The sequence below is a fragment of the Trachinotus anak genome, unplaced genomic scaffold, assembly GCF_046630095.1.
Source record: "Trachinotus anak isolate AG129_WGS33_773 ecotype Australia unplaced genomic scaffold, CSIRO_AGI_Tana_v1 ptg000007l, whole genome shotgun sequence".
Taxonomy (NCBI): domain Eukaryota; kingdom Metazoa; phylum Chordata; class Actinopteri; order Carangiformes; family Carangidae; genus Trachinotus; species Trachinotus anak.
Window position 1 is genome coordinate 14,516,440 of NW_027273858.1, and position 26,939 is coordinate 14,543,378.

At 38.4% G+C, this 26,939-nt stretch overlaps 1 protein-coding gene across 2 annotated transcripts in view; it reads right to left on the reverse strand.

Moving 5' to 3' along the window:
* eys (eyes shut homolog) overlaps window positions 1-26,939 on the reverse strand; it is a 146,942-nt gene that overhangs the window by 104,278 nt on the left and 15,725 nt on the right. For both annotated transcript variants that reach the window (XM_071480865.1, XM_071480864.1), the window contains 14 exons: window positions 26,811-26,925; window positions 24,903-25,062; window positions 18,452-18,556; window positions 15,265-15,404; window positions 13,421-13,584; window positions 13,012-13,265; window positions 11,747-11,851; window positions 7,898-8,020; window positions 5,731-5,844; window positions 3,438-3,560; window positions 2,668-2,781; window positions 1,846-2,079; window positions 261-383; window positions 49-162 (listed from right to left, as the gene is read on the reverse strand). In XM_071480865.1, coding sequence (XP_071336966.1) covers window positions 49-162; window positions 261-383; window positions 1,846-2,079; window positions 2,668-2,781; window positions 3,438-3,560; window positions 5,731-5,844; window positions 7,898-8,020; window positions 11,747-11,851; window positions 13,012-13,265; window positions 13,421-13,584; window positions 15,265-15,404; window positions 18,452-18,556; window positions 24,903-25,062; window positions 26,811-26,925 — 1,988 coding nt within the window. The remainder of the gene's footprint in view (window positions 1-48; window positions 163-260; window positions 384-1,845; window positions 2,080-2,667; window positions 2,782-3,437; window positions 3,561-5,730; window positions 5,845-7,897; window positions 8,021-11,746; window positions 11,852-13,011; window positions 13,266-13,420; window positions 13,585-15,264; window positions 15,405-18,451; window positions 18,557-24,902; window positions 25,063-26,810; window positions 26,926-26,939) is intronic.

The window sequence follows — 26,939 nt, forward strand, 5'->3', positions numbered from 1 at the left end:
CAGTGTTGTGCAAACAAACACAGCCCCGGTAAGATGCATATAAAATACCTGCGACTCCAGGAGGACACTGGCAGCTGAATGAGTTGAGCTCATCAATGCAGGAGCCTCCATTTCTGCACGGCTGGCTGAGACATTCATTCACTTCAATCTCGCAGTTACTTCCTGAGAAAGTATTAAAGGCGCACGTGTTGACATATTGCTTCTGTGAATAAAATGTCACTTTAACTGACAAAGAACAACATCAAATAGCTTTCACTTACCAATAAATCCAGGTGCACAGAAGCAGTCGTAGCCATTCACGGCATCTTTACAAATACTCAGGACTCCACATGGCCGTTCTTCACAGTCATCAATGTTTATCTCACAAAACTGGCCTGTTAAACCTGCAGAGAGAGAGTAGCTATACCTGTTTATACCTCTGCCTAGTAAAGATCTTCTCATTCGTATTCATATTGGTAATGTACAATTATTGTTACATTTATTAATAACCAAAATTTAAATGCTGCCTTAAAACTTGACAAAAATACAGGAACCATCAAGTTATTCAGATGTGATACTAAATGACTTAGAAAATGTAATTAAAGTAATAAGTAAAGTAATTAAAGGTCTACTGTGCGTTTTGTGTTTTTATCTTGAACACAGGGATGCATGTGCAGACACATGAACATGAGGATGACAGAGTACATGTTTCTGCTGACATTTTCTCACAGTTTCACTGTTGAGCAGCTGGGATTGGTGATGTACAAAGTAATATAGCCGTATACACACAAAGGCAGAACAGGAGAGGACTGATAGCTAGCAAACAAGGAAGTAAATAAGGCAGATTTTTTATGAGGGCTTCAGCAAGACAATACATTTTTTTTAAGAAATCCTGAATGCATAACTTTAACTCCAAGGTTAAACCTTAAACATAAAATCCAAACGTGGCTACCAAAGCTACAAATGACACTTATTTTAATTGTAAGAAGTGATTCGCTGTATGTTTGTCTTTAGTACAATTACAAATGTTTGCAGTTCTCAGACTCTTGTGCAGTTGGTTGGAGGCTTTTTATATATTTTTTTTCCTGTTCTTTTCATTAGCCACCAAATATTTAATGTCTTAAATGATCTTCTCTTCTCATAAGCTGAGGAGGAATTTGGTAGCTAATTATTAAATTTGGTAATTATGGGTACAAAATGAGTTAGTTCTGTGACATTTATCCCATATGTCCCATAAGTAAAATGATTTTTAAAAGTAATTATAAACTATACAGGTACATTAAGGAAGGTAATAACCTGATGTTTCCTTTATACAATATTTAAATAAGAATGCTAATTAGCAAGTATTTACTATGTAATTAGGCAGTTAGTAAAAAGAATGCAATGTTTTGTCTTCATACTTAAAGTATAGAGTAATAACCTGTGATTTATTGCAATGAAATGTACAATTTCTAAATTTAACTCCTTTTTAACTGATGCAATCTAATTATTACCTCTGAAATATTAGCTAGGCTACTCCCTGCCATGTACAGTAAGAGTGAAATGCTACATAACAACAGTATATTCCTCTGATAATAAATGATTTCTTTGATGAAATGCCAACAGAAATCTCCTGGAACCTAAGTGGGGAAACAGACATTCCAAGCATCATCACTGCTTTGAAGTCAACTCACAAACTGAAGTACTGACTTACACATTTCATATGGCTGTTACGTGCTGTTGCTTAAGGCCAAAGAGATTAGACTCCCACAGAGAAGGAAGCTGAACAAGTGAAAGCATCAAACTGGGAGTGTGTCTGTTATGTACATGATTCATTTGAGGAATTGCCTTCATTGGAAACAAGCCCTTGCTGGATGGTGAACCTACCTGGTAAACAATCACACTTGAACCCTCTTGATAGATCCACACACACTGAACCGTGCTGACACAGGCCATCAACACAGCGGTTTATAGGTGTTTTGCAGTGCGGCCCAGTGTAGCCATGTTGACACACACATCTATAAGTATTTGCCAGCACTTCACAGAGGAGAGTCCCCTCAGGGTCGCAAGGATTTGACACACATTGGTTCACAGATGAGGAGCAGTCTTTGCCATGGTATCCTGTAAGAGGTCGGATCAAAGAAGTGATTGATGTGCTGTTCTGTGTACAGTATCCTCTTGTCTTCCCACGTCTGGCAGACATCATGGATTGTGATTTCATGTGATGCTGTCATTGCCAGTGTTTTTCCTCCCGGCTGATTTACATATTTTATTGAGCCAGAGCACAAAGCGCTAAAACCAAGGAGGGATTTCAGCATTGGTACACAACCCACAGAGAAAAAACTGCAATGTGTACATTTTTTCACCAATTGTAACTAATCTGTGGATTTGTACATGAGCTTTCTAATGGTTATTCACTTAGAGGTAAAAGCTGTCTTGGTAATATCACAGTAATAAAAAACTAATATATTTTCACATGCATTAAGGGCTGAATATACAAGTGGGATTGATGTAGAATAAACCAAGAGGAGCATGTGACACACTGTGATTATAATGATGACATAGCTTAGTATTACTGCACTATTGCATGTCTCCATTTCTAAATGGAATTACTGTACTAATTACTAAAGCACTAAACTTCATTCAAAACAAAAATTGAGCTTATCAAATTAATTACCAAAGTACTGCATAAATATGATGGTTTAATACCTGGACGGCAAACACAATGTATTTCTCCAGTTAAGCTGCGGGAGCAGGTTCCTCCATTTTTGCAGAGGTCAACATCCGATGCACACGCAGAGACAAATATGGAGCAATTCTTACCTGAAAGGTAAATCAAGATTGTTAATTAAGCTTGCTTTTGTTAACTGAGATTAACATTAACTAAGAAAAAACATTGCATCACCAAATTAATGACACATCTCGATTACCTATCATGCAAATGGGTTTGACTGCAGAGAGCAACAGCCATTAATGTGATGAACTAGCATGATGCGGTATGTGTGTGCTTGGTAATGGAGCCAGTTGGGGTGATACTATGGTATAACCTCCTGAATCTTTTTATTTTCAGTGTCTATCACAGTTTCCTCCCACAGCCAAACGCACATACAATTTATTTAGTTTTTAATCTGCTTATAGTGTCACAGCACTAAAAACATGAATAAAACTGATGAGGTTACCTAAAGGTTATATCCATGCCCCAACTGTGATGTATTTAATAAAAGATATACATCACTTTATTCGATTTTTTAACCAATATATCATCTTAGGAAAAATACTTCAACCTCTATTCAGCCTCAACAGGAGGAGAAGGAAAGCTATCTTTATACTCAGTCAGCTGCAGTCATTGTGAATTTGGTGAATGAACTCTAACATTAGACGATGGGAACACTTAGATGGTTATCACTGCTGAAGAGTCATCAATCTGTGCTATGTTCATTAAAGCCTAAACTATGAAAACGATGACAGAGATAACTCACCAGCAAAGCCCGAAGGACAGATGCACTCATAGTCTGCAACCAGGTCAATACATGAGGAATTATTGGCGCAATATCCATGGACACATTCATCATAGTTGATTTCACAGTTCAATCCCCCAAACCCTGGTATGAAGTAAAAAAAAGAATAAATCTCATCAGAGATGGCGTTTAAATGTCAGTAAACACCAGACATGAAAAGATACTAATTACTATCAAATTACACCCAAAAGCAACATTTTGCTGTCGAGAAATTTTTTACATGACTTTTCACTGCAAGTAAACAAGTGCATACCGTGCACAGAAGGCTTCCCCACAGTCTGTGTTTGAGAAAATAAATTATATTCATATTGTGTGTCTGCATGATTAATATTCTTTTGTGCTGATTAATTTTTAGTTGTATCAGCACATTTTAAACATAAAAGGTTAAATTCTTAAAGTAAAAGCGAATGCTGACAATTTCTGACATTTTAGTTCTCCATAGATATATTCCACCGCATGGTCACGCTACAAAATGACTATCATTAGCACTGTCACACACTGCAGCTACAGGAGGCCCATGACTAATGCTTGGCTATCAGCACCATCGGTGCAGGTCAAATTCTCATCATTTCTCAAACTGACCATGGAACTAATTTCCACTTCTCTCCATGTCATAAAATTTGACAATTATCCTGACTTCATTAAAAATGCATAACAGACTTCACCCGCAATCAAGGTTTAATCAGAGGCATGTCTAGCAGGTAAGATGTCAACTGGACCAAGAAATTATTGGAAAAATAGCTGAGATGTATTCCTTCTTACTCTAATGATGCGAGTGACGATTTCTGATAGAATGATTTTATGTGATCGGAGAATTTTAAAGCAAATATATTTGTTAACCTTGCAGGTGTTAAACCGCAAGCCAGGAAACATGAGAGAAATGTGTAACTGAAAATCATCACGGGAAAGCAATCAACATCATGTGGTCAACTTTTTTGAGCGTACACTGGTTTTGAGTCCAAGCAAACATTACAGCAACTGAGTACACTGATTACTTCCTGCTCTTCAGCTAAAGTTGTGCTCTTCAGCAATAAAATCACCCTTTGTGCGTGGTCTGGACAAAATTCTGTTAACTTTCAACCCTCTATACCACATGTCTGGACAGATATTAAGCAATATTTTTTATCATCTTATCAAGGACATGGAGATGGGCAAAGAAGAAGATTAGGACCAAGAATCTTCTCCAACCAAAACAGCTGATCCTCGTACATCCTCCATGAAGGGAGTTATCTACTTTTTTGTTCAGGACAGATTCAGTTTCAGTTTACAGATATGAAATAGTCTGTACTGAATATTATGTGCAAGAGGCTGTCTCTTCATTTAGAAGCAATAATTTAATAACATTGCATGTGATGTTTTTTGATTATCTGAATATACAAAGAAGTGGGGGTTTTTTTTTAGCAGGGAAGAGGAGTCTGGGGAATGATGTTTCACATCCATTTTGTGCATTAATGAGTTCTTGAGTGGACCATGTTGAAGAAATTGGATTGAGGAAGATCACATTTCTATTGTAACTGTTGAAATTATTAAAAACATGGCCGATTATTATAAAGATCTGAGCAAGATATTCTTTTTGGATTCCAAAGAATAAAAACGACGGCCTTGTTGTTGACTGTAAATCTGGGGTTGGGCTGATTGGAAGACTGAATAAAGGGAACAAAACTCTTCATACGAAACCAGGCCCTGAGACAAACTAGGTTGATCATTTTTACTGTACATATTGGTCCCATCAGAGAAATGGAAACTGATACTCATGCTCAATTAACTGGAATGGGAGACATGGTTATGTTTATACGTATAATTAACTGTGTATGGGATTTATATATCTAGGTCCTGCAAGTGAAATGTGCATGTGTTTTTACATGTCATTACAGTATTAAATACTGAAGAGTTGTAGCTACATTCATATATATTTTTATAAGACTTAATAAAATGGGTTTTGTTCTTATAGGGCTGATGAACATCAGCATCAAATGGAATAAGATCCTCCTTGATTTGAGCTGTAGCTGCAGTGGAAAAGTCTTTTCTGTTTGTCCATTTATCCACAGGAATCAGAAAAATAGCACCAAATAACACAAAAAAAAAATGAGGACAGAAGTATTTGTGAATCACTTTCCCATTTAAACCAGGGTCATAACAGCAGGGCTGAAACCAGCTGGTTGCACACTTAAAAAACGAACAAAAATCTGAATAAACCACATAACACTGTCATCTCAATTATTGTAGGATCTGCAGTAATTGCATTGCAACTAACCCTCTGAGCAGAAGCACTGATACAGGTCAATGCTGTCCACACAAATACCACCGTTCTGGCATGGCTGTGACTCACACTCATTGAGATTTACTTCACAGAATGATCCTCCAAACCCTGCAGCACATGTAAAAAAAAAAAACAACAAAAAAACTGTTATTGGAATCTTTATGCCCGGTTTCATTCCTCAGCCAATTAGGATCAGCATGACTTTGTTTTCACAAACAAAAGCTGGTTTTCAAAGCTTGTATTGATTCAAAGAGCTGGCTGGGCACATGCAGACTCAGCTCACTGGATCATTTAATCATGTTTAATAAGAGCCAGTCATTGCCCTTCTGATTTATTACATTAAAGAAGCCAAATCCAGTGATTTTTAAGATCAAAGTCAATCTATACACAAAGGGAACCACATGAAACAAATAACATGCATCAGTGCACACGTGTACATGCTCTCACACATACACACACACATACACACATACACACATACACACAGCGGCACAAGCCATTAAAGAGAAGAAACCTGTCAGTGTTTAAGCCACATTATTGCCTCTGCTACTCAGGCTGTATGTGAGTTAACCTCACACTTCACTACCATACACATTTCCTACGTGTGTACACTGTGAACGTTTCACACCGTCAGCCGAGGACTGAGCTGAGCGTATGGGTGCTGAGATGCTCTTCACAATTAGATGCGTGGAGAATGAATATAAAAAGAAGTCGTGGAAGCCGTCTTACTGCAGAATAAGCAGGTTTCCTCCAAAATAAAACTGTGGCGTTACACAAAAACAAGAAAAACAAAAACAACTGCTGCATTGCAAAAACCTGCTAGATGACAAAAACTCTCTCATGCCAAGAAGGGCTTTTGATGAAACAACAGCTTCTGGAGCTCAAATAAATTTATGGCAAAAATAAGTCTTGCAGTGCAAAGCTCTTCCTTTGAAATAAATGCTAATGTAAAACAAGAAGATACCGCTGTCAAAAATTGTTCTGGGGCTTGTAAAAACACAATTATTGCCTTGCAAAACCTGCTCTTCAAGAAAGTTTAATCACTTACAAATCTAGGAAGAGTTTTCCCCGCCAACTTTCACATTAAGACAGTGCTGTATTTGATCGATATGAATCATGCAAAACCATACATTAAAAATGTACCATGTCGAGTTCATCCAACATCCCCAGTTTAAGGATATGATTCAGTGTAGTACTAAATACTAGGTCAAAAAGTTGACAGCGTGGGATATACAGTATAGCGAGGGAGGGTATGAGTAACACGTTTTGCACCACATTAGGTTGGCAAGCGTTAGATAATATGGATGCCAAGACTACCGACCTGAAACATCTAGACAAGACAGCACCTCGCAGTTTGCCCTTGAGAAGCGATCTGGGGAGAGCAGCTCGCTGCAGGTTGCTTTCATTTACATAAGAAATCACTCACAATCCTTCACTTTGACATCTGGCGAGCACAAGTGCAACAGGAGTAATGAAGTTATGGTTATTGATTGAGTTACATGAACTTCTATGTACTAGCCAGTCATCTGAAAACAGGTAGCAGAGGCTGGTGTGAAGTAGTGCTGACTGAATTTAGACTGGTTTGACAGGTAAAATGTCTTTATTTCAAGTACCTTAACTCCATCCAGGAGTAAAAGCTACACGAGCTCCTGTGTATGTACACACGGTATCATAGTGGCACGCTTGCAAGAGTCTGAAGCCTCGTTACCCCCGGCAAGCTTTGGAGTATGTAACAGGTCAAGCCTCTTCTACTTAGTCCAGTGTTGGCCCTGTCACTGCTGGCAGCTACTGCTGTGATAACACTGTCATCCTCATGGAGGGGAATCAGAGAGGCTTGACCTTGACACACACACTATTTTTTTTTCTTTTGCAGGAATTGTCCAATATTAAATTATTGATTAACTTAAAGTTGTAAAAACAATACTGTATTAGGACTATTGTTTTTCTTTTTCTTTTTTTGGAAACATGACTTTATTTCACAGGAAGTATAAGACAGACACTTGTGCAGTGATTTAGACAGCAAAGTATTTCCTGAGGTACAGCAAACCTCACTTTGCATAAGTATGAGAAAATGCAGATTTTAACTTCTGCCATGAGCTCATTCTTCACCCGTTAATGTACCTGTATGAAAAACAGAACACCTGTTAAAAGTCTTGCTCACCTCGTTTACATGTGCAAGACACATTCTGTCCATCCTTGGTCTCAGTGCACATTAAAGTATGTTCACTGCAGATTCCAAATGAGCAAAGGTCAATATCAACAGAGCAATCTTTCCCCTTGAATCCTGCAAACAAAATTGACATCAAAATGCAAAAAAAAGAAAAAGTCAGCAAAACCTTGGGAAACAAGCAATAAGGAGTGAAATCATAAAGCTGCAGTAACACACATCCTGTAACACACATTTATGCAGGTCTACATTTTATTAGGTAAAGACACCTTTTCTTTAGCAGATTAATGGGGGTATTGATTTCTCCCTGTGCAATCTACCTGCTATGCAGTATGCTAATTGAGTGAATCATTGACAGAAACCCACCCTACCAAACTGATCTATATCACATTTATCTGCCCCACCAAAAGCCCATCTGCATGTCACTGATAGATACCCATGTCAATATCTATTGTTGTAAATAAAGCACAGACAGATGGTGTGACTGATACATGTGTTTGTACAAATAAAGATGAATTAAAGAGAGAATCCATAAATAGATTATTGTGTATCACATGTGTGTGCCCATTAGGTAATGTAGGTTAAAAAAATAAACAAAAACATAAAGATATTTTACATTTTGCATACAATTACGACATTTGCGATGAGTGAGAGTTTATGTCACAGAACATTTGTTTCATACGTCCAAAACAAAACCTGAAGCCTCTAAAACAGGAAGAATGTGCCCATATCCACATCACATTACTCTGGGTGCAGTGTCTGCAAAGTAGGTCTCACTCACTGGGGAAGGAGTGAAATATTTCAAACATCACTTCCTAATGCAAATTCCTTCTATCAAGACATGAATATACACCCAGAAGAGCATTCATACAGGATCATGTAGCACATTTAGCTGTAAGCAGTCTCCATTGTCTTTACATTGTAACCTGTATTCCTAGCAGCACACACAACACATCTGTCTAGATGTTTGATGACCTTCCAACTACCCTTTTCCCATCATATTATATATTGCCTTGACTAGTTAATGGACAGCTATTGCCTCCAACAGAGTGTTTCAGAAGTATTTAATAACCAATTGTGCATGCAATTCACTCTGAGGTTAATGTTGCATGAAGGAATGTCACATTTACGGTGTCACCATCTCCAAATGGGACTCCCTATTCTGTGTGACAGCCACAAGCAGCTCAGCCCAAGTCTGCTGCATAAAGACAGACAGAAAGTGAAACTCACTGTTTTTCATTCTATCTTAAAATGCACAGTAACCAGACACATGGTGGTATTTTGTTGAATACGTTACAGCCATTTACTCATGTGCTCATGTTCAGTGGTTGATGATAACAGCCATGGGTCATAGTTATCCCTTGGCTCTGAGAGCTGCTGTTCATCAGCTTATTTAATCAGCTCTCATCAACAACGGCTCTGGCTGCTTCACTGAGGTGAAAAAGTGAAAATCGTGTTCTTGGACAGAAATCACCAAATTCGGATGTTACTTTTAAGTTGTTAAATAAATCAAATGAGCGTTATGGTTATGTACAATTAAGAAACCTGGATTTAGATTGTGTAGTTCATTACCTCCACCAAAGAGGTTATGTTTTTTGGCCTTGTTCCTGTGTGTTACTTAGCAGGGTAAATACCCAACACAATTGAATATAATCTGGTGGAAAGTCAGGTGAAGGCTCAAGAAGGGATTGATTAGTTTTGAGTTTTCATCAAAATCTAATAATGCTACCATGCGCCCATGTATGAAGCATCACTGTAAAAGAACACTCATTTTTCCCTGTTTTACCCGGTTTAAGAAAGAGTGTTTTCCATCTAAGCAGGTTTTCCAACAATTTAAACGTTTCCTAAACTTCCTAAACTAAACCATTGCGCCTGAATTTCATCTTATCTTTGCTATATTTTGGTTCACAAATTATTTGGATGAAGCAGTGAAAAGGCTCAAAACATTTTCCTGTCGTATTGGATCTAAACATCTGTGGGCTTAAAGAAAACATCACACTTGCTGAATGTGTTCTGCAGCAGCATTATGAATTTAAACAGCACTAACATCATGGTAATGAGTCTGACAGGATTTAGTCATTCTCCAAAAATCATGGCTGCCATCAACTAATAACACAATTGTCAATCACTGTGTGTGTTGTGATGCAGATTAAACAACCTTGGCCAAAGTATCCCCGAGAGTTTTACTGCAAAACAACTGCACAACACATAAATCTGAACGCCGGGTTGGAAAATGCTGATGGCCTTTTTTTGATTTTTTTTTTTTTGTAGTCTTTGTTGTGTGTTCTTTGTCAGGAGAAGCAAACAAACCTGACAGACCATTTATCTAATTGAATTTCATTTTTGATAAAGTGATCAAAAACACCTGTCTATAAATCTGTCAATGAAATTACAACAGTAATGGACGCTTTACTGACACACTGGTGTTCTGTTTTTGCCCAAATCTAATTTGAGCAAAAGGCAGAAAAAAATAGTAAGAGCAGGTTATTTACAGTGATGCATTTGCTGTGCCCGTAATGTCACAAACACACCATGTGACAGGTGCCGTACGCGACAGTACAAGACAGTAAATGTTTTCAAGACTCCCACCCCCCATCTGTGTTGATTTATTGTGCAGTAAAACAGAGGCGTATTTAGCTGAGAGGTAAAACAGAGAACCTAAACAAGATGCGCAGTACCAACAACACATCGGTGATGTTGTTTCATTACAATAAATTCAAACTTAAGTAGGAGAGTAGACATTTCAACACAACACAAAAAACCCAGAGTAACTCATGTAGTTCTTCTGCCTTTGTGAAATATATTAAGAAAATAATTCACAAAAACTGACTCGTTTCCCAGTGCCAAAGTGTATTTTGTGTCCTGTCAACACCTGGGTTTTGTGGATTTTATTTTTCAAATATTTGTCTGCAAATCCTGTTCTGGGGATTGTGGCTGTTTACTATTGAATGTGACATTGGACTTGTAATGCCAAGTAGGCCGGCTGCAGCATTCTGACTTGTGCAATCAAGTGGTGATTAAGTGTGTTATTACCAGAGGGCATGGTAAAATCAGCCACACACTGAGGAATGCAACACCTCCTTATTTTATGGACTGATTATGGATCCTTTCTAAGTCACATGTGTTATAAAATGTTGAACATATATAAATTTGTAAAACAGGTTGTCACTTGATTATAGGACAATGCTGAAAACTAAATCGAAGTTTAATTAGCGTTGCCACTTTACATGCATTGGTACTTGGTGAGACAGAAAGCAATACTGTTTTCAGGTTTGCAGGTTTACTGATGTTCATTTTAAAGGTCCCATATTGTAGAAAGTGAGATGCACTGTCTTCTGATTGGCTCACTGACCTGTTGTTGCCAGAGTTCCAGAGAGAAACTCGAAAGAGGACATATAAAACTACATTAAACTACAAATATATCAGATATGAGAACTTAAAATAAAAACACCAGAAGAATATAAAATATGGGACCTTTAACTTTGAATCTAGAAAGTGTGAAATGTGAAAAACTAAGTATACTATTACTTTTTTCTAACCTCTACCCATTATACAGATTTATTACTTCCATTTGCTTTCAGTAGAGATGCTTATTTCAACCAGTTTCTAGCCTGCACTCAAACTTTTAAACGTCTAGTGTAACTGATAATTCCTGTCTTTGCTGTCTTTGCTAGTGCATCTTAAACAAAAAGTGAAAAATGATCACAGTCAACAAACAGGTTTGTATGTAAATGTATGAAGAAAAAAAACTCTTCATGTATTCCCATGGTACAGTACATAGAAAATTAATAGCATGATATTTTTGTAAACATGCTCAATAATACACAAGTAGTTGGTACTTACCAAGAGGACAATGACAAATGTAGTCATTTATCAGATCCATACATGAGCCTCCATTTAGACAAGGCTGCGACCAACAATCATTTACATTCTCAGAGCAGGTCCTTCCTGCAGGATAAAGAGAGAGACAAATAAACTTGACTTAATGCCACAGAGAACACACTTTAAAATGTTTCTACTAATAAAGCTACCTGCCACTGAGGAAATTTAATTATTATTGCAAGTTTCGTTTGTTTTCTTAAGAACAAGATGCACCTGGTTTGTTAAAGATGGGGCTTTATTTCATGAGGCAGCTGATTACCTCCGATTCTACAGGCTCAAAATGTGATTGAATGTTGATTCAATGTGATTATATGTTCAGCATGGTGTAGTTTGTATGTAAGCATAAATGTTGTAACCTCAATTTTAGTGTCCTCTGGGCAAGAGTTAGATATGGAATTGATTTCATATTTTACTGTTAAATTTAAAGCTCCACTAGGCATGGCCTCTGGCAATATTTCAGACCTCTTAGTTTTCTGATCTGCAGAGCTCAGAGAGAACTTACAGCCTGACATCTGCAGGCAGTGCTGTTAAAGTCTGCAATACCAAAGGTAATTGTACCTTTGCCATCATGACCCCATACACTGGCAAGCACTCTGTTAATCATGTACTGTAAGATCCTCAGATAATTAAGGTAGCTGCTGACTGTACCTCCACCCTAAATATACTGTACAAGACACTTTTTGCTACACACTCTAAGACTGGTACTATACTGAGCCAGCTCCTATTGCCAGCCAGTGTGCATTCATTCATTTACCCACTTGCTCATTACTGCAACACTGTTCACATCAGTCATGGCTAAGATTTACTGTGCTAAATGTCTGAGAAATAAACAAACTATTTTAAATATACCAACACTCACAAGTAACCAGTTTTAACTATTTATTTTCAGCTGATTTTGGTGTAATTTCCAATGCAAAGGGGTGTTTTTCAAGGATTGAACCAGAAGGTTTGAAGACAAATGCTATATGTCTCAATTCCATTCATTTCTATAATCTACAGTGTAGTATCTTAAAGTTTCCATATACTTCTGCTTGTTACTCAGCCTACATATTTGCCCTGAAATATCAAATTTCAATGTGAAAACTGTACTGAGTGAATGCTTCACATTTCTGTTTCTACAGTCTCAACATTTCAACACTAAAAGCTGCTCTAAAAGCTGATATTCCACTGGCTGGCCACGCTAAAGGCTGTAAATAGACTCTCATTTGCATCTGATGGTCTCATACCCTCAAACCCTGGGGGACAGTGACACCGATAATCACTGATTAGGTCCACACAGGTGGCACCACTTGTGCAGGGGAAGCTGTTACACTCATTTGTTTCCAGTTCACAGAGCGACCCTTCAAATCCAAGCATGCAGCGGCAGGTGAAGTTATACTGCTGGTCCAGACAAACACCATGTTGAGAGCAGTGATGGCCAACGCAGTAATCAATGTCGTCTTCACAGTGTACGCCCGTGTATCCTCTGGGACAAAGGCAGCTAGCAACAGATTAAAGAGAATTTCTTAATACTGTATAGATTAAAAGGAGTTCCTCGTACCCTGAAGGAGGAGAACAGTAAATGTCACAGCTTTTTCCAATCATTGAGACTCTGGTGCCTGAATGGCCCAAGACAGCCCAGATTTCAACACTCACCTGTAACCGTCAATCTCATCCACACAGGTGGCTCCATTCTGACACCAGTGTTGAACACAGTCATTGACATTTATATGGCAGGTCTGACCTGACCAGCCAGGCGCACAGACACAGGTGTAGCTACTGGCATCATTCAACACACAGCGTCCTCCGTTGGCACACGGCTGTTGAGAGAGGATAGATCAGTGAGATGCACGTCATAAGAGATATGCTGCTTCATATGCAAAAGTGAAATGACTTCATCTGGCCAGTAACATCTTATATTGGACTGAGCACATTCTGGTCCGAAATATAACAATTATTTTACAATGCAACCTCCAACCATTACTTGTTCCTGACTGCCGGAGAATGAGCTTCATTACAGCCACATGACACACTCATGAATACTGATTCATGCTTTATACTAGATTCACTCAGTATTCCATGGAGCATCAACATCTTGTCTTACAAGACAAGATCAATGGTCATTGAGGGCTAAACCCCCAAGAGTTCTGTGAAACAAAAAGATAAGCCTGCTAGCTGCTATGTGCGTGTGTGTGTGTATATATATATTTAGCAAAGAGGCAACAAAGGGGCAGAAGAAGAACTGGCTTGTGGGAAGGCGTATAATGCAGACATCACGGAATTTCTGTAAGGGGGCCAACACCGGCCTTGCTCCACAGTGAGTGATCATCTCCATCTGTCATCTGAAGAAGCTTCTTTGCTCAGGTTAGGTTGTTTTTTATTTATTTATTTTTTTAACGCAGAGGGTTGATTCATCCACATATAAAAAATCCGGCGCATTCAAAAATACAGACATTGCGAATCTTAAGCAGCATTCATCCACGTCAGGTGGCAGAGGCTTTTCAGTCCGCTGTCCCCTTCATGCATGCCAAAGGCAAAAAAAAAAAAAAAAAAACCTGATAAACAATGACACAATTCCAGCTTTGTCTTTGTATTCTTCCGCAGTGACTGTTTAAAAACCTGGAAGATGTGCAACCACATTCAAAATAAAAAAAAAAGAGAACATAAAAATGTGCTTCAATTATCTAAATATGCAGCATACTGAGAATATACTGCATACTTCAGCCATTTTTGTCCTAGAGACAGGTGAAGGTCAGAATCTGTTACTTGATTACAACTGTGTATTGGTTCTTCGTGCACGTTTCATGTAGCAAAATTCCTAAAGTCAGAAGGGCACATGCAGTGAATTCCCTCATTAGTCAAGAAGTTAACACAACTTTCTTCCCATGCAGGTAAAACAACATGCTGTACAGCATCCGCACCAGCTGATTCCTGTGTTTATGGATTATCGCATTTGCTGTCTTCCTGTGGGAGCTTATGCTTATGTTTATCCCTGAATACAACATAGGATTACTCATTATGCATTTTACTGAGATACTGAATTAATACTGGATACCTTCTCACTTAAGTTCTCAATGTTAAGTTTGGTTTGTTGTCACACTTTGCATATGAAAGTTTGACAGTTAGTGTTTTAACCATAAGAGAGCTCTCTGCAGTTGTATTTGATCATGGTTTGATTAAATCCAAGCTTAATAGATCCATAATTAATAATTTCTTAATTTCTTATGCAACAAAAACAATGACTGTTGAAACGTCTCTGAATAAAATAGGTGAGAAAATTATGTAAAATTATTATGTAAAATTATTTGCTTTGCTATGGTTCCCTGCTGTTGTAATAAGGTTGCTGCACTGCTGTAGAGAATACATAGAAATTGCTTGAAGAGAAATAAACAGAATATTGTGAGCTCTTTAAACATGTATGAGACTGAAGAGGAATAGCAGGCATGTGGATACAGAATAGCAAACGAGGACAAATAGTCCATTAAGATGTTTTTACCCACTTTAAAGTTTTGAGGGCAGGGGATGCGGCAGGTGTATTCAAGACCATCTGGGAGATCCAAACACTGAGTCTTTGGTGGACATGTGTTGCTGGGCAGAGCACAAGCATCTATGTCGACTTCACAATTCTTTCCCAGAAAACCTGCAGGAAAAGAATTCATAGTTAACAGATGCAACACTGCACCAGCGGAAAGTAGATCTGTAATCAGTGCCGCAATCCCATCTCTAATTTATGTGTCTGCACCAGGCCAGCAGCTCTATATATTTAATAAACAAGGCCAAAATTGGGCCAATTGTGGGTCGTCTAGAGGACTGGCCCCATTTTGAAGCGCAGTCAATGTGCCACAGTGCCTCCCTGAATTTGTATTTAACTTGAGCCTCAATTGAACTTTTATATCTAGTTTGAAAAGGCAAACTTTAGTATTGTGCTTCCTATTTTTTACTCTGCTTTTCCATCTAATCCCTCCTCTTCTTGCTCCTCTGGTTTTAATACTTATCTGTAACAATTATTAGACCCTTCTTCATGGTAATTGGATTTAATTTCTTTTGTTTTGCTCCTGGAAATGATACATTTGGCATCACCTGTAGATGAACTGACCATGAACTAAAAAAAATGAATTATGTAAACTTTAGGAGAGTCAGCATTGCATTAGTTTGGCTTTATACTAGGCCAGCTTTTTGAGGGCATGTGTTATTGAGTTGGTACAATATAATATATTCAGTGGCAGGCAGGGCTTAGAAAAAAGAATATGCCAACAACTTATAATTCCACCCATGTCTTAAGACTTTGGTGTTAAGACTTTGGTCTTAAGACATGTGGTCCAGAACTCAGCGGACTATTTTACTACATTGTAGAAACCACTTCACCATGAGAAGATGCAGCAGATGAGGCATATGAGCGGAAGAGGCTTAGGTTTACTGAGATAACAGATGAGATTTAGTAGCAAGGCTGGAAAGCCAGCATACGCCCTGTGGAATTTCGTTACCATGGATCTATGGCCACATCTAGTACCAGTTTACTCAGGGAGTTAGGGATTCATGATCAGGGATTACGGCAGGCTGCAAAGGCAGCTTCAGAGGAAGCTGAAAAGAGCAAGCAATGGCCCTGGCTAAAAAGAAAAAGCACCAGCTTGTGTGCAAAGTATGGGTCTCTATCTTGTGTTTAAGATGGGAGATACAGCAAATAACAGTGTCAAGCCAGTGGTGAAACAATAATCTGTAGTCTCTGAATAATCGTCTTCGACATTTAAGAGCTTTACAGCATAGGTCCACAATGTGCAATTTATGCTTACTGTTGATAATAATATTGAGAGCATAAATCCAGTCATGTATGTTCCTAAATAAACAGACAGGCCAGTGTGTTTGGGTACAGTCTTGATTCATGCTCCGAGCAGGTGTAACGGGGGCGGCACACGGTAACTGTTGAGCCTTCTGGGGAGCCGTGGGTCTAATTCAACTTGACATCTGTGATGGGAGGTTCCTACTCGATAACCCCAGTGACATAGCCATCAGCCCACTCCCTCATTCCTCAAACAGCACAGCCACATTACCACAGTGATGCTCACCCAAAGAAGCACAAGGGACAATTACATCAGCTCTGATGGATCAGGTCTTCACTAGCTGAACAGATCAACATTAGAATCCCAGACACAGCTGATATAAAGATGATTTTTTTTTCCTACTTGGTATATTCCTTGGATTAAGTTTCATTGCATTATCAATTATAAAGGTCCTGGGTTTGAACCGGTTGGTCTTTGTCTCTGAGTCTGGAAGTTCTCATTGTGTTTGCAAAGATTTCCTCCAGTTTTCTCCCTTCGTTCAAAGACATGCCAGTTAAGTGAACTGGAAACGCTAAATTCCCTGTAGGTATGACTTTGTTTTTCACTTGGTGTGTAAGCCATGAGACAGGCTGGCAACCTGTCCAGGCTGTGCCCCATGTCTCACCCAATGCATGCTGGAAGAGTATCCAGCCTCCCACAACCCTGAACGAAACAAGCGATGGATGGATGGATTATTCACAGTCTTTTAAAACTATAGGTTTGCACCTTAGCCACTTCAAGGGCTGACACAATTCATCAGTTGATGAAAATACAAGGCCACCTCTGAATGTCACCTTAATAGTGACTCTAATGTGCCTTGCTTTCAACTGATGAGGCAATGGGACTCTGTGACCCATGTGTCATTAACACTGGTATCGTCCTTTAATGTTTAATTGGACAAGAGTGAACAAACATAATGTTTCATTACCATCAATGTTCCATTTCCCTAAAGAGACAAATCATTTGCTGAGAACAACAGCTAAAAATAACAGCGGCAAACTCTTGTGAGAAAAACATCACATGGCCACTAAGATGCTCTGCCCACAGTGTCTTTGGTCTGTATGTGCTGTAAAACATTCTGGTAAAGTGGGCAAGAGCAATTGTCAGGCACACAAACAGCGCCGTGCCAACAACGGAGACCTCCTGCAAGTGGTCCATCAGTTTATGTTCAGTGAATGTAAATTTAGACTCAGCCGGAGAGGCACAATAAGCAATTACAGGAAAATCATATTAATGGGAGTTTCATAATATAATATTTGCACAATTTGGTTGCATTATTGAGCTCTGGCAATGAGCTTGGTGAATGCTCTCAGCTGTCAATCACAGGTGAACTGATACTGTGAATAATGTGACTAAGCCTTATCGCCTCTGTGCTGCACAATGTGGGTATTTTTTGATCAGCAGTGTGCCAAGAGGTGGCATTTTTTTATATTTATGACATAGTTTCATAATAAAAGGCATTTCAGTGCTTTACTTAAACATGTCAGAAAGTAGTAAAAATATAATTTTACCTGTATTCATTAAATGAATACATATATAAAAAAATATAATATATAAATATATAAAAATATATATTTTTAGTTAACAGAGTATAGGTAAAAACTATGATTCATGCAATGAATTAAATCATTCTGACTTCTCTAACCTGATGTCTACAGGCAGGATGCGTCACAGTCTAGGGACCCTGCTGGCAAAGGCCAATCACCTTTAGTTTTCAGTGTACAGTGAACTAGCTGGAGGGGCCCTGGCTGAGGATCTTCCCTGCATAGCAGTTTAAAAGGTCTGCAGTACTGCCTGCTACTACAGCTAACACTGTGATATCACTTAAACATTATTACAAAGCTCTAGTTATGGACATAGCCCAACATACCTGTAGGACACTGGCATTCATAGCGTTCTAGCAAATCCAAGCATGTGCCATTGTGCTGACAGGGGCTGGAGTCGCACTCGTTGATGTCGGTCTCACATTTTGTTCCTGAGAACAAGAGTAGAAAATGCTGCAATTAGCTGCATCTGAAATACATCCCTGTCCTCACACAGAGGACCATAACATATTACACACAGGCTATCATTACCTCCGCATTGCATTGTTAAAATACAACCAAAATAGTTTTGGGAAATACATTGCCCAGAGCCAGGCGTAATCATGCTACTGTCATGTTTGTATGTTAAATGGATTAGAATACAGACTGAAAACAGGGGGAAAGGCGAGCCCGGATTTGTCCAAAAGGTAAAAATGAATTTGCCTAGTAATGTGCGGTAATTAACAAATATCTTGTTTGTTTCATCTGTACAAAATCTTAAGTGTAGAAATGTCAGTAGTGGTTTTACGAGGGTTATGTGTCAGACCATCTCTTGGAGCAGGTTAGCTGTTTTCCCCCGCTACCTGTCTTTATGCTAAGCTAAACTAAGTGGCTGTTGGCTTTAGCGACATTATTAGCATAGAGGTATATCCATCCTCTCTTAAATTCTTCCATTAAGTAAATAAATAAACATGCTTTCCAAAACGGTCCTTGCTTGTAACTATTTAATCATCTTTTCTCCTGAAAGAATAATTAGACAACAAACATCCCTTCACTAATATGCTGTAAGACACAGGAGAGACAGAGATCTCATGGTTGGACCGGTTAGACTCACTTTCTTGTTAAGAAAATGGACACTTAATAATGAGCTTTGTCCTGGTTGAAGAGAGCAAATGAGGTGGGGGATGCGGCTGATAGGAGATTGGCTTGGTGCTCAGCTGCCTCAGCAGCTGCTAGTTCTACCACTGTGGTTGGGGGCGGGTGTCTTCCAGCACAGGTTATTAATTTAAAATGTCCTATCATCAATAACAGAGCTGCAATGACATGTAGTGAAAGTCCCTTCTTGACAGCGGCAACCTCATGCTACAGCACAAACACTATGATTGATATCATCTGCACAGTATGTGCTACAGGTCATTATATACAAAATGTGCCATGCTGTGCAGCAGCAAATTATACAAATTTGTCCTGCTAAAATCTAAGAAACGCCTACGCTCATTTATGGCTGTGAATGAAATCAATTATGCAGTGCTGTAGCCTCTTTTACTGAAATGATACTGATACTGCGATTTGTAAAATGTTTATTTAGCAACAACTGAATAATCTACAAATATTCAACAATAAAAATGACATTAAAGGTCAATATGAATTGAAGATTTTTTTTTAAAAATTATTTTCAGAAAACACGTTTGGCTCTTGCGCACAATCATTATTTATATACAGATTCCTTAAGACCAGAGGATTCCTATTTACTAAATAAAGGTTTGAATGCAAAGACCTGGTACATTTCAGGTGAAAAAGAAGGTTACACAATTTGTCCTTTAAGCAAAAACCTGGATTCTCAGTAGTTACTGAACTTTTAATGCATAAAGCATTATACTGCATGTCTAGTCTCCACACCTTTTATTATTATGCACACAATTAAAAGAGAATAAGGGTGTATTTGAATGAGGCCAGCAAAATATATGCCAAGAGTTTGTTGTTCTGTAAAAAATAAAGCCTTCCAAAATGAAACCCGAATGCCGGGGCTTGGATAATGTATCCTGAGTTATGATCTGTGATAGAGTACTGTGGGGTTTCTGGGCAAAGCTTGAAATTAAATTGGCCTTCTACGCTGCATGGCTCGAAATTCCAAAGCGAAAATCCCAAGATGCCAGAAAATGATGAATTCTATCAGTCACTAAGACCTGCCATGGTGTAAGAGACAATTTTCCATTACTGAAGTGGCAACAGATTTGAGCTTTGAACAGAGAGAAAAAATCTTGTTCATGTAGTGCTATGTAAGGGCTTATCTGACTGACAGGTGAGTGTGTCAGGACTTAAGGCTAGATGGGGAAATATGCTATGGGCCAAAACCCTGAGAGCACTGGGGAAGGGAAAAAAAATCATATTCACTGGTTGTTTAAGCAATAAAACAAGGGAAGAGGAATGATGTGCTGTACCATCCTAACCCTTATACAGCATGAGCAATGTTCAGCAAGGATCACAATCTGTGTTGCTCCAAACTGTCCATTTCTTTTCAAATAATGTTTAAAATAGAGAATGCAACTATGCATTAAATAGGTGTTGAACATATTGTATTGAACTGTTCATTTGCTCATTATATAACATATATAATGGCGAGACATGTCCAGAAAAATCTTCTATTACAGAGCAAAATGGCTCAGAATGTGATTAACAATGCCACTCTCCTATAGGGCCTCCGCTAGATAGTAAATCACCGTAGCATTTAGCTTATTTGAAGGTACGGTCCACACTCTAAGTATTTTTTGCTCTTCAGGCTCTGTGCTTCAGCACATTCAATTTGAAATAAAATAATGGATAGTACATTTAAGTGCCAAGTCTCAGCTTTAATTTGAGTAAGTTTTACGTGTCTATGGAAGGAACTGTGTGGAAGATATAGCTCTTTTAACAGAGAAGGGCTAAACTGTAAGGGTTCAAAATAATTGGACACTTGGCTACTAAATGTTTCTGGGGCAGCTTTTTATCATTTCAAAGTTAGTTCATGCACAAAAGAGCTCACAGAGTTGACAGAGTTCCCTGAGAGTTGAGAGTTGCCCTTTAGATTGAGGTGGAGTTTTCTGCCAATATGAGGCATAAAGAGGTGACCATACGAGTCAAGAAAATAATAATGGAGGCTAAAATAAGACTGTCAAAGATATTACAAAGATAGCTGGTATCCAAAGCCAACAGATGGGTGCGTTCTTAAAAAAAAAAAAAAAGGTTTGCACAGGAAAACTAGAAAATGGAAAATGAGCTAGTCGACCATTGAGCAATAGTCTTGTGGAAAAGTGGAAAATTATTTGCAAGGTGAAGGAAAAGACCTTTATGAGTGCACAGCAGGTGTAAAATGCCCTCCAGGATGCAGGCGTACATGTCTCGCTGTCAAAAATCAAGAGAAGACTTGATTGTAACCTCAGACGATTCGCTACAACATGTAAAACCCCTGGTAAGCCTCAAACACGGAAAGGCCAGGCTGCAATTCACAAAAACATATGAAAAGAAACCAGTGGAGTTGTGGAACAAAGTTCTATGGGCTGATAAAACAAAAATCAACCTCAGTGAAAATGATGGAGCTGTGAAATTGTAGAAGAAAAAAAAAGAAAAAAGGAACAGCTCATGAACCAAAGCCACGGCCTCATCTTTCAAACACGGTGGTGGTTCTGTTATGGCTGGGGCTGTATGGCTGCCAGTGGAACTGGCACACTGGCATTTATTGATGATTTCACTGCTGATGGAAGCAGCAGGATGAATGTCAGGGTATACAGAAGCATTCTGTGCTCAGATTCGGCCAAATGCATCAAAACCCATTGGACGACATTTCATCATTCAGCAGGACAGCAATCCTAAACATACGGCCAAGGCAACCAAAGAGCTTTTCAGGGAGAAGAGGTGGAATATTCTCGACTGGCTGAGTCAGTCACCTGATCTCAGTCCAGTTGAGCTGCATTCCTCTTACTGAGGACCAGACTAAAGGCAGAGACCCAACAAAAAGCAAGAGCTGAAGGTGGCTGCAGAGAAGACCTGGGGGAGCATAACTAGGGAAGATTCAAAGTACCTTCTGATGTCTATGGGTCGAAGATTTCAGTCAGCAAAGCATTTTCCACAAAATATTCAATAGAATGGTTTTGTTTGACTCTATGTGTACCTGTCCAATTATTTTTAAACCTCTAAACTTTAGGCACCATGCATTAAAAGGGTTATTTCTCCCACACAGTTCTTTCTATATTGATGTAACCCTACTGCGATTAAAGCTGAGACTTGGCACTAAAATGTAGTATCAATCATTTTATTTCAAACTAAATGTGCTGAATCACAGAGCTTGAAGAAAAAAAAAAGTGTAACTGTCCAAATACTTCTGATCTGGACTGGATGTACTGATTTTTAAATTTTATGACATACACTCTAAAATATTAACCTGTCATTACTAAAACATCACATAATATCTCATAAACTATGTTTTCTCTTAATACTGCCCTCCAGTCTATGAGGTCAAGAAACAATGACACACTTGTGAAAAATCACACCTGATTTTGTCTGTTTCTATGGATTTGTTCAGTCTTTTCAAAGCATGGTAAATGAAAAAGGTCACAGTTTCTTTTTGTCTTAATCTCATATTCTGTAACGACCTCTTTTGTTTTTATATCTGTTATTCACTTGTTCCCTTTTTTTTTTTAGAACAGTTGTCATTGATAGCTTAACAAGTTTTGGCCATGTTCTGAGCTGGCAGCTAATTAGGGAGCAGTTTGCCAGAGTATTTGGATTAAATACAATCAACAGCAGGCCTTAGAAATGTCAAGCAGGCAAAGCTACTGGTAAATAAGCTTCAAGGTTAAAAAAATTACTTCATCAAGAGAACTATCCTTTGCTTAAAATCTGTGGTTGGCTCGTGATCTAAAAATCACAACCAACCATAGTCATTTTGGATGCTTGTCTTGGTGTTTGTCTCCTTGGATATATAAAAAAATAAAATAAAACTCTGCAGTAAATCAACAAGAACTAGTATTATTTACTAGGACTAATAACACAAGTATTGCTCACTGCAGGGAGTTTCCATGTTTCCTTGTCGACCTCCTCAGGGTGGTCAGAGGTCAGAGGCCAATTATGGAACAGAAGCTGTGATTCAGTCTTTTGAGGCATTAATCAAAGCGGATGCTTGCAGACATGGCAGTTTGAACCTAAACCTGACCATTAAAGACTGCCCTCCCCTCTTAGTGCGTTGTCCTGCTGACCCATGTGCAACCACGGCACTGCATTAGAGGTCATTGAATGGACCCTAATGCGACGAAATCTCCCAAAACAAACTGCTCTAAAATGTGATCGGTTACTAGAGAACAGACTGCTGCTGCTTGGATATCAGCAAACACTACCACAGGAAGTTAAGTGTTTTTGCAGAGGCAAATGAAAAGATGAACATTAGCTTTAAGCTAACTCAAGATAACTTTAGCTGACTCAGGCACAATTCATCAAATGGTAACATTTATGTTTAATATTGTCCATGGTCCCTTACAAATGAAACTAAATTTAATTGTTGTCTTGGGACGCTGCAGAGTACATGATAATGCTTTTACCATTTTCATTTGTCTTGAGCATGAAATTGAACATAATGCACTGCAGGAATAGAAAATGTGCACAATTAGGTTAAATCTAGCATTTGATTTACAAGGAAACTGGCCTGATTATATTCCAGATTACATACTGGCAATCTCACTGAAAATTGACTACTCACTATCACACTGTTAAACAGTTTGAGCTCATGTGGTTAGCTAGAATAGTGTCCGCTCAAATAAAAGAGCAGACGCTCCCAGTACGGAAGCTAACCCAAGTGAATGACCAACTGGCCTACCTGACCTAGTTAGTAAATGTTTGTGACTGGTGAAGAAAGTTGAACATTTCTTAGATGTCAGTCAAACAACTACGACTGAAACAGCAGTAAATACTGAGCTTACATTCACCAGTTTGGTCATGTTGCTCTGTTCCTGTTAGATGTGTAAAAAGGGGGTTTAATGCTTAATGGTTTAATGTTTGTTTGTAGTCAGTCTAATCATGTCATTCAGTTTCATCCATGGTTAATGGTGCATTAAACTGATTACAAACCAGTGAGTTTACTAATAATGCCTCAGATTAAATATTTGGCTTTTATGCAAGATATGAGCAGTAAGGTCTGTTTATAATGACAAGGTGGCAGCTTTATTTGACTTAAATTTAACAGCCACTCAGAAAAAAATATCCTCTGTGAGCACAGAATAAGTGTATCTGTTGTAGCATGATATAAATTATGCACATTTGATGGAATACATGAGTTTCTCATGACTTGTCTCTATATTTTAAGCCATCTTTTATGCCATCTGCCTTAAAACACTAACAATAGAAACATTTATAATTTATGGATAGCTCTCAGCATGAGAGCTCTGTGTGTCAAATGCCTTGCATGCAGACAGTGCACTGGCTTAAAGGAGTAAAATATTCAGAAAAGTACTGCTTTCGATACCTGTGTTGCATGTCTGCTTCAAGTAATTGCATGGCATTAAGCATACTTTGCACTTACATGATGTTTACATAACCACAAAATCTGTAAATGCCAAAACAAGCCTCTGCCAAAAGCATGTGACTGTCAAGCTATGCCAGCTCCACATCAGATTTTCCCCAGACATTAATCAGTCATCCCTTGCCGCACAACCAACCTTCTCACAAGGGTTTGTATAAATTGATCCATATTTTGAGATATCCAGCCAACAGACAGATGGACAGACAGATGGAAAGAGGGCAAAAACAGACAATAGAATGAAGTTATCTCACCTGTGAAGCCGGGGAGGCATCTGCAGGTGTACTGCGGGGGAGATGATGGCTGACTTGTTGTAATGCATGTGGCTCCATTAAAACAGCTGTTTGGTTTTATCAAGCAGGCATTGCCCACATATTGACACAACTCTCCCATCCATCCTGGGGCACAAACACACTGCAGGAAAACAGAACAACATTTGAGTAACGAGTGGTACAGCCTACATCAACTTATCAGCCGATATCAACAAAATATTATCACACAGAGGATTATGTGTTAGAGTATATGTTTTTTTTTATTGTTTTTGCTCTAACCCAGCACATTGGATTTCAAACTAAACAACGACTATGAGGGTTAAGTTGTTGATTTTCAGCTTTAAGGGTGTTTGGTAATATTTACTCTATACTGCGTAGGAATCTCATCCCTTTTTACCCTCGTTGCCACGAATAAAAATGGCAACAATGTACACAAAGTTTATCTGATGTGGTTGTAAACACCCTCAAATAAAAAGGTCAGTTCACCCAAACTGCAAAAAGCTCTATTCTCTCATCTACCTCAAGTGATATCTACCCACGTAGATGGGTTTCATTTGATTTGCTCAGGTTGTGAGATATTCTCCTCCGAGATATCTGCCACTACCTCAATATGATGGAGACAAATGTAATTTGTAGTGGTGACAGCACTAAAAAAGAAATTACTGAGTAATCTTAGCAGTACGTTTAATTTCCAGAGAGGGTGTCTCTGTTTTTCTGGATAATCTAGATAACTCTTGGGCATTATTTCTTCTGCAAAAAAAATGGTATAAATGGAAATGGCCTGTGATATATCCTAAGTGACCATGGAAATTTTAAAATAATTATTTCTAAATACTGAAATCACCACATATGGAATTATATTGTGGTGAAGGCAAAAAATCTCTGAGATGGACATTGTGAAACAACATGAATCCAAACCAATCTGCCTGGTTAGATATGGCGCCATTATTTGTATTGTAGGTGAGAATTTTTTTTCAATTTGGGTGAACTGACTTTTGAGCTAAAAACCAGGACTATTTAATTAACCTCAGTCATTTTTTTCATTTTAAATCCAATATGCTGGAGTCCAAAGCCAAAGCAAAACTTTCCTAAAAGACCGCAGGTGTAAAATCAGCTTAATGTGACCTCTAGTTTTATTCTGTCTGTTCAGAGCATTTTCACGACAGAGGGAATAAAAAGAGCAGCTCTCCCTTAACAAACTACCTAGTGATTTTCATGCTCAAATGAAAATCACATAAAAATATAAATAAAAACATAAAAAGAAGAAAAGGCCCATTTGAAGTGAGCAACACTTCCTGATTACATCTGACCCCGGTTGGAGGCGCATTGACATGAAGCATCTAAAAGTGGATTTTAGATTAAGAATACTCTGAGTGGTCTAATGGAACAAGACTGATGGAGAATAATTAGGAGCTATGGGGCATTACGGAACAGTCTCAGGTGTTGTAAAAAATACAGACATTTGAGGAGAGTGAGCAATAGAGAGGCAAATTAGACCAGAACCTGCCTGTCCGAGCAAAGCATCCACATACTCACAATGATTAATGGGATAGAATTGGATTACTGCTGTCTGTAGACATATTCTACCATTGATGTTTCTCTTATTCTCTTTGTTTTGTTTTTTTAATTTCAATTAATGATGGGTTTTCCTAAGAAAAGATCTTTAGAAGGCAAAGATGGAGAGACCTTTCATGCCGTGACATGCGGTATATTTATGTTAAAAACCAGATGTCTTCAATAGAACATATCTGTGTTTGCAGCTATCTTTCCGAGCTCTGCATGAATGTGTTCACCCTCTGTTCATACTGTAACCCCCATTAAGGTGCAGTGTGAGTCATATTTTGCAGGCTTGAGAGTATTTCATTAAGACTGAAACATTGAATTACTTACCTGATATCCGCCAATTACACTCAAGCACAATCCCTCATTTAGGCAGTTGATATTGAGCAGCCTGCAGTAGTCAATTATTTCTTCACAATTCTTCCCAGAAAACCCTCTCAGACATCTGTTGGGAGGAGG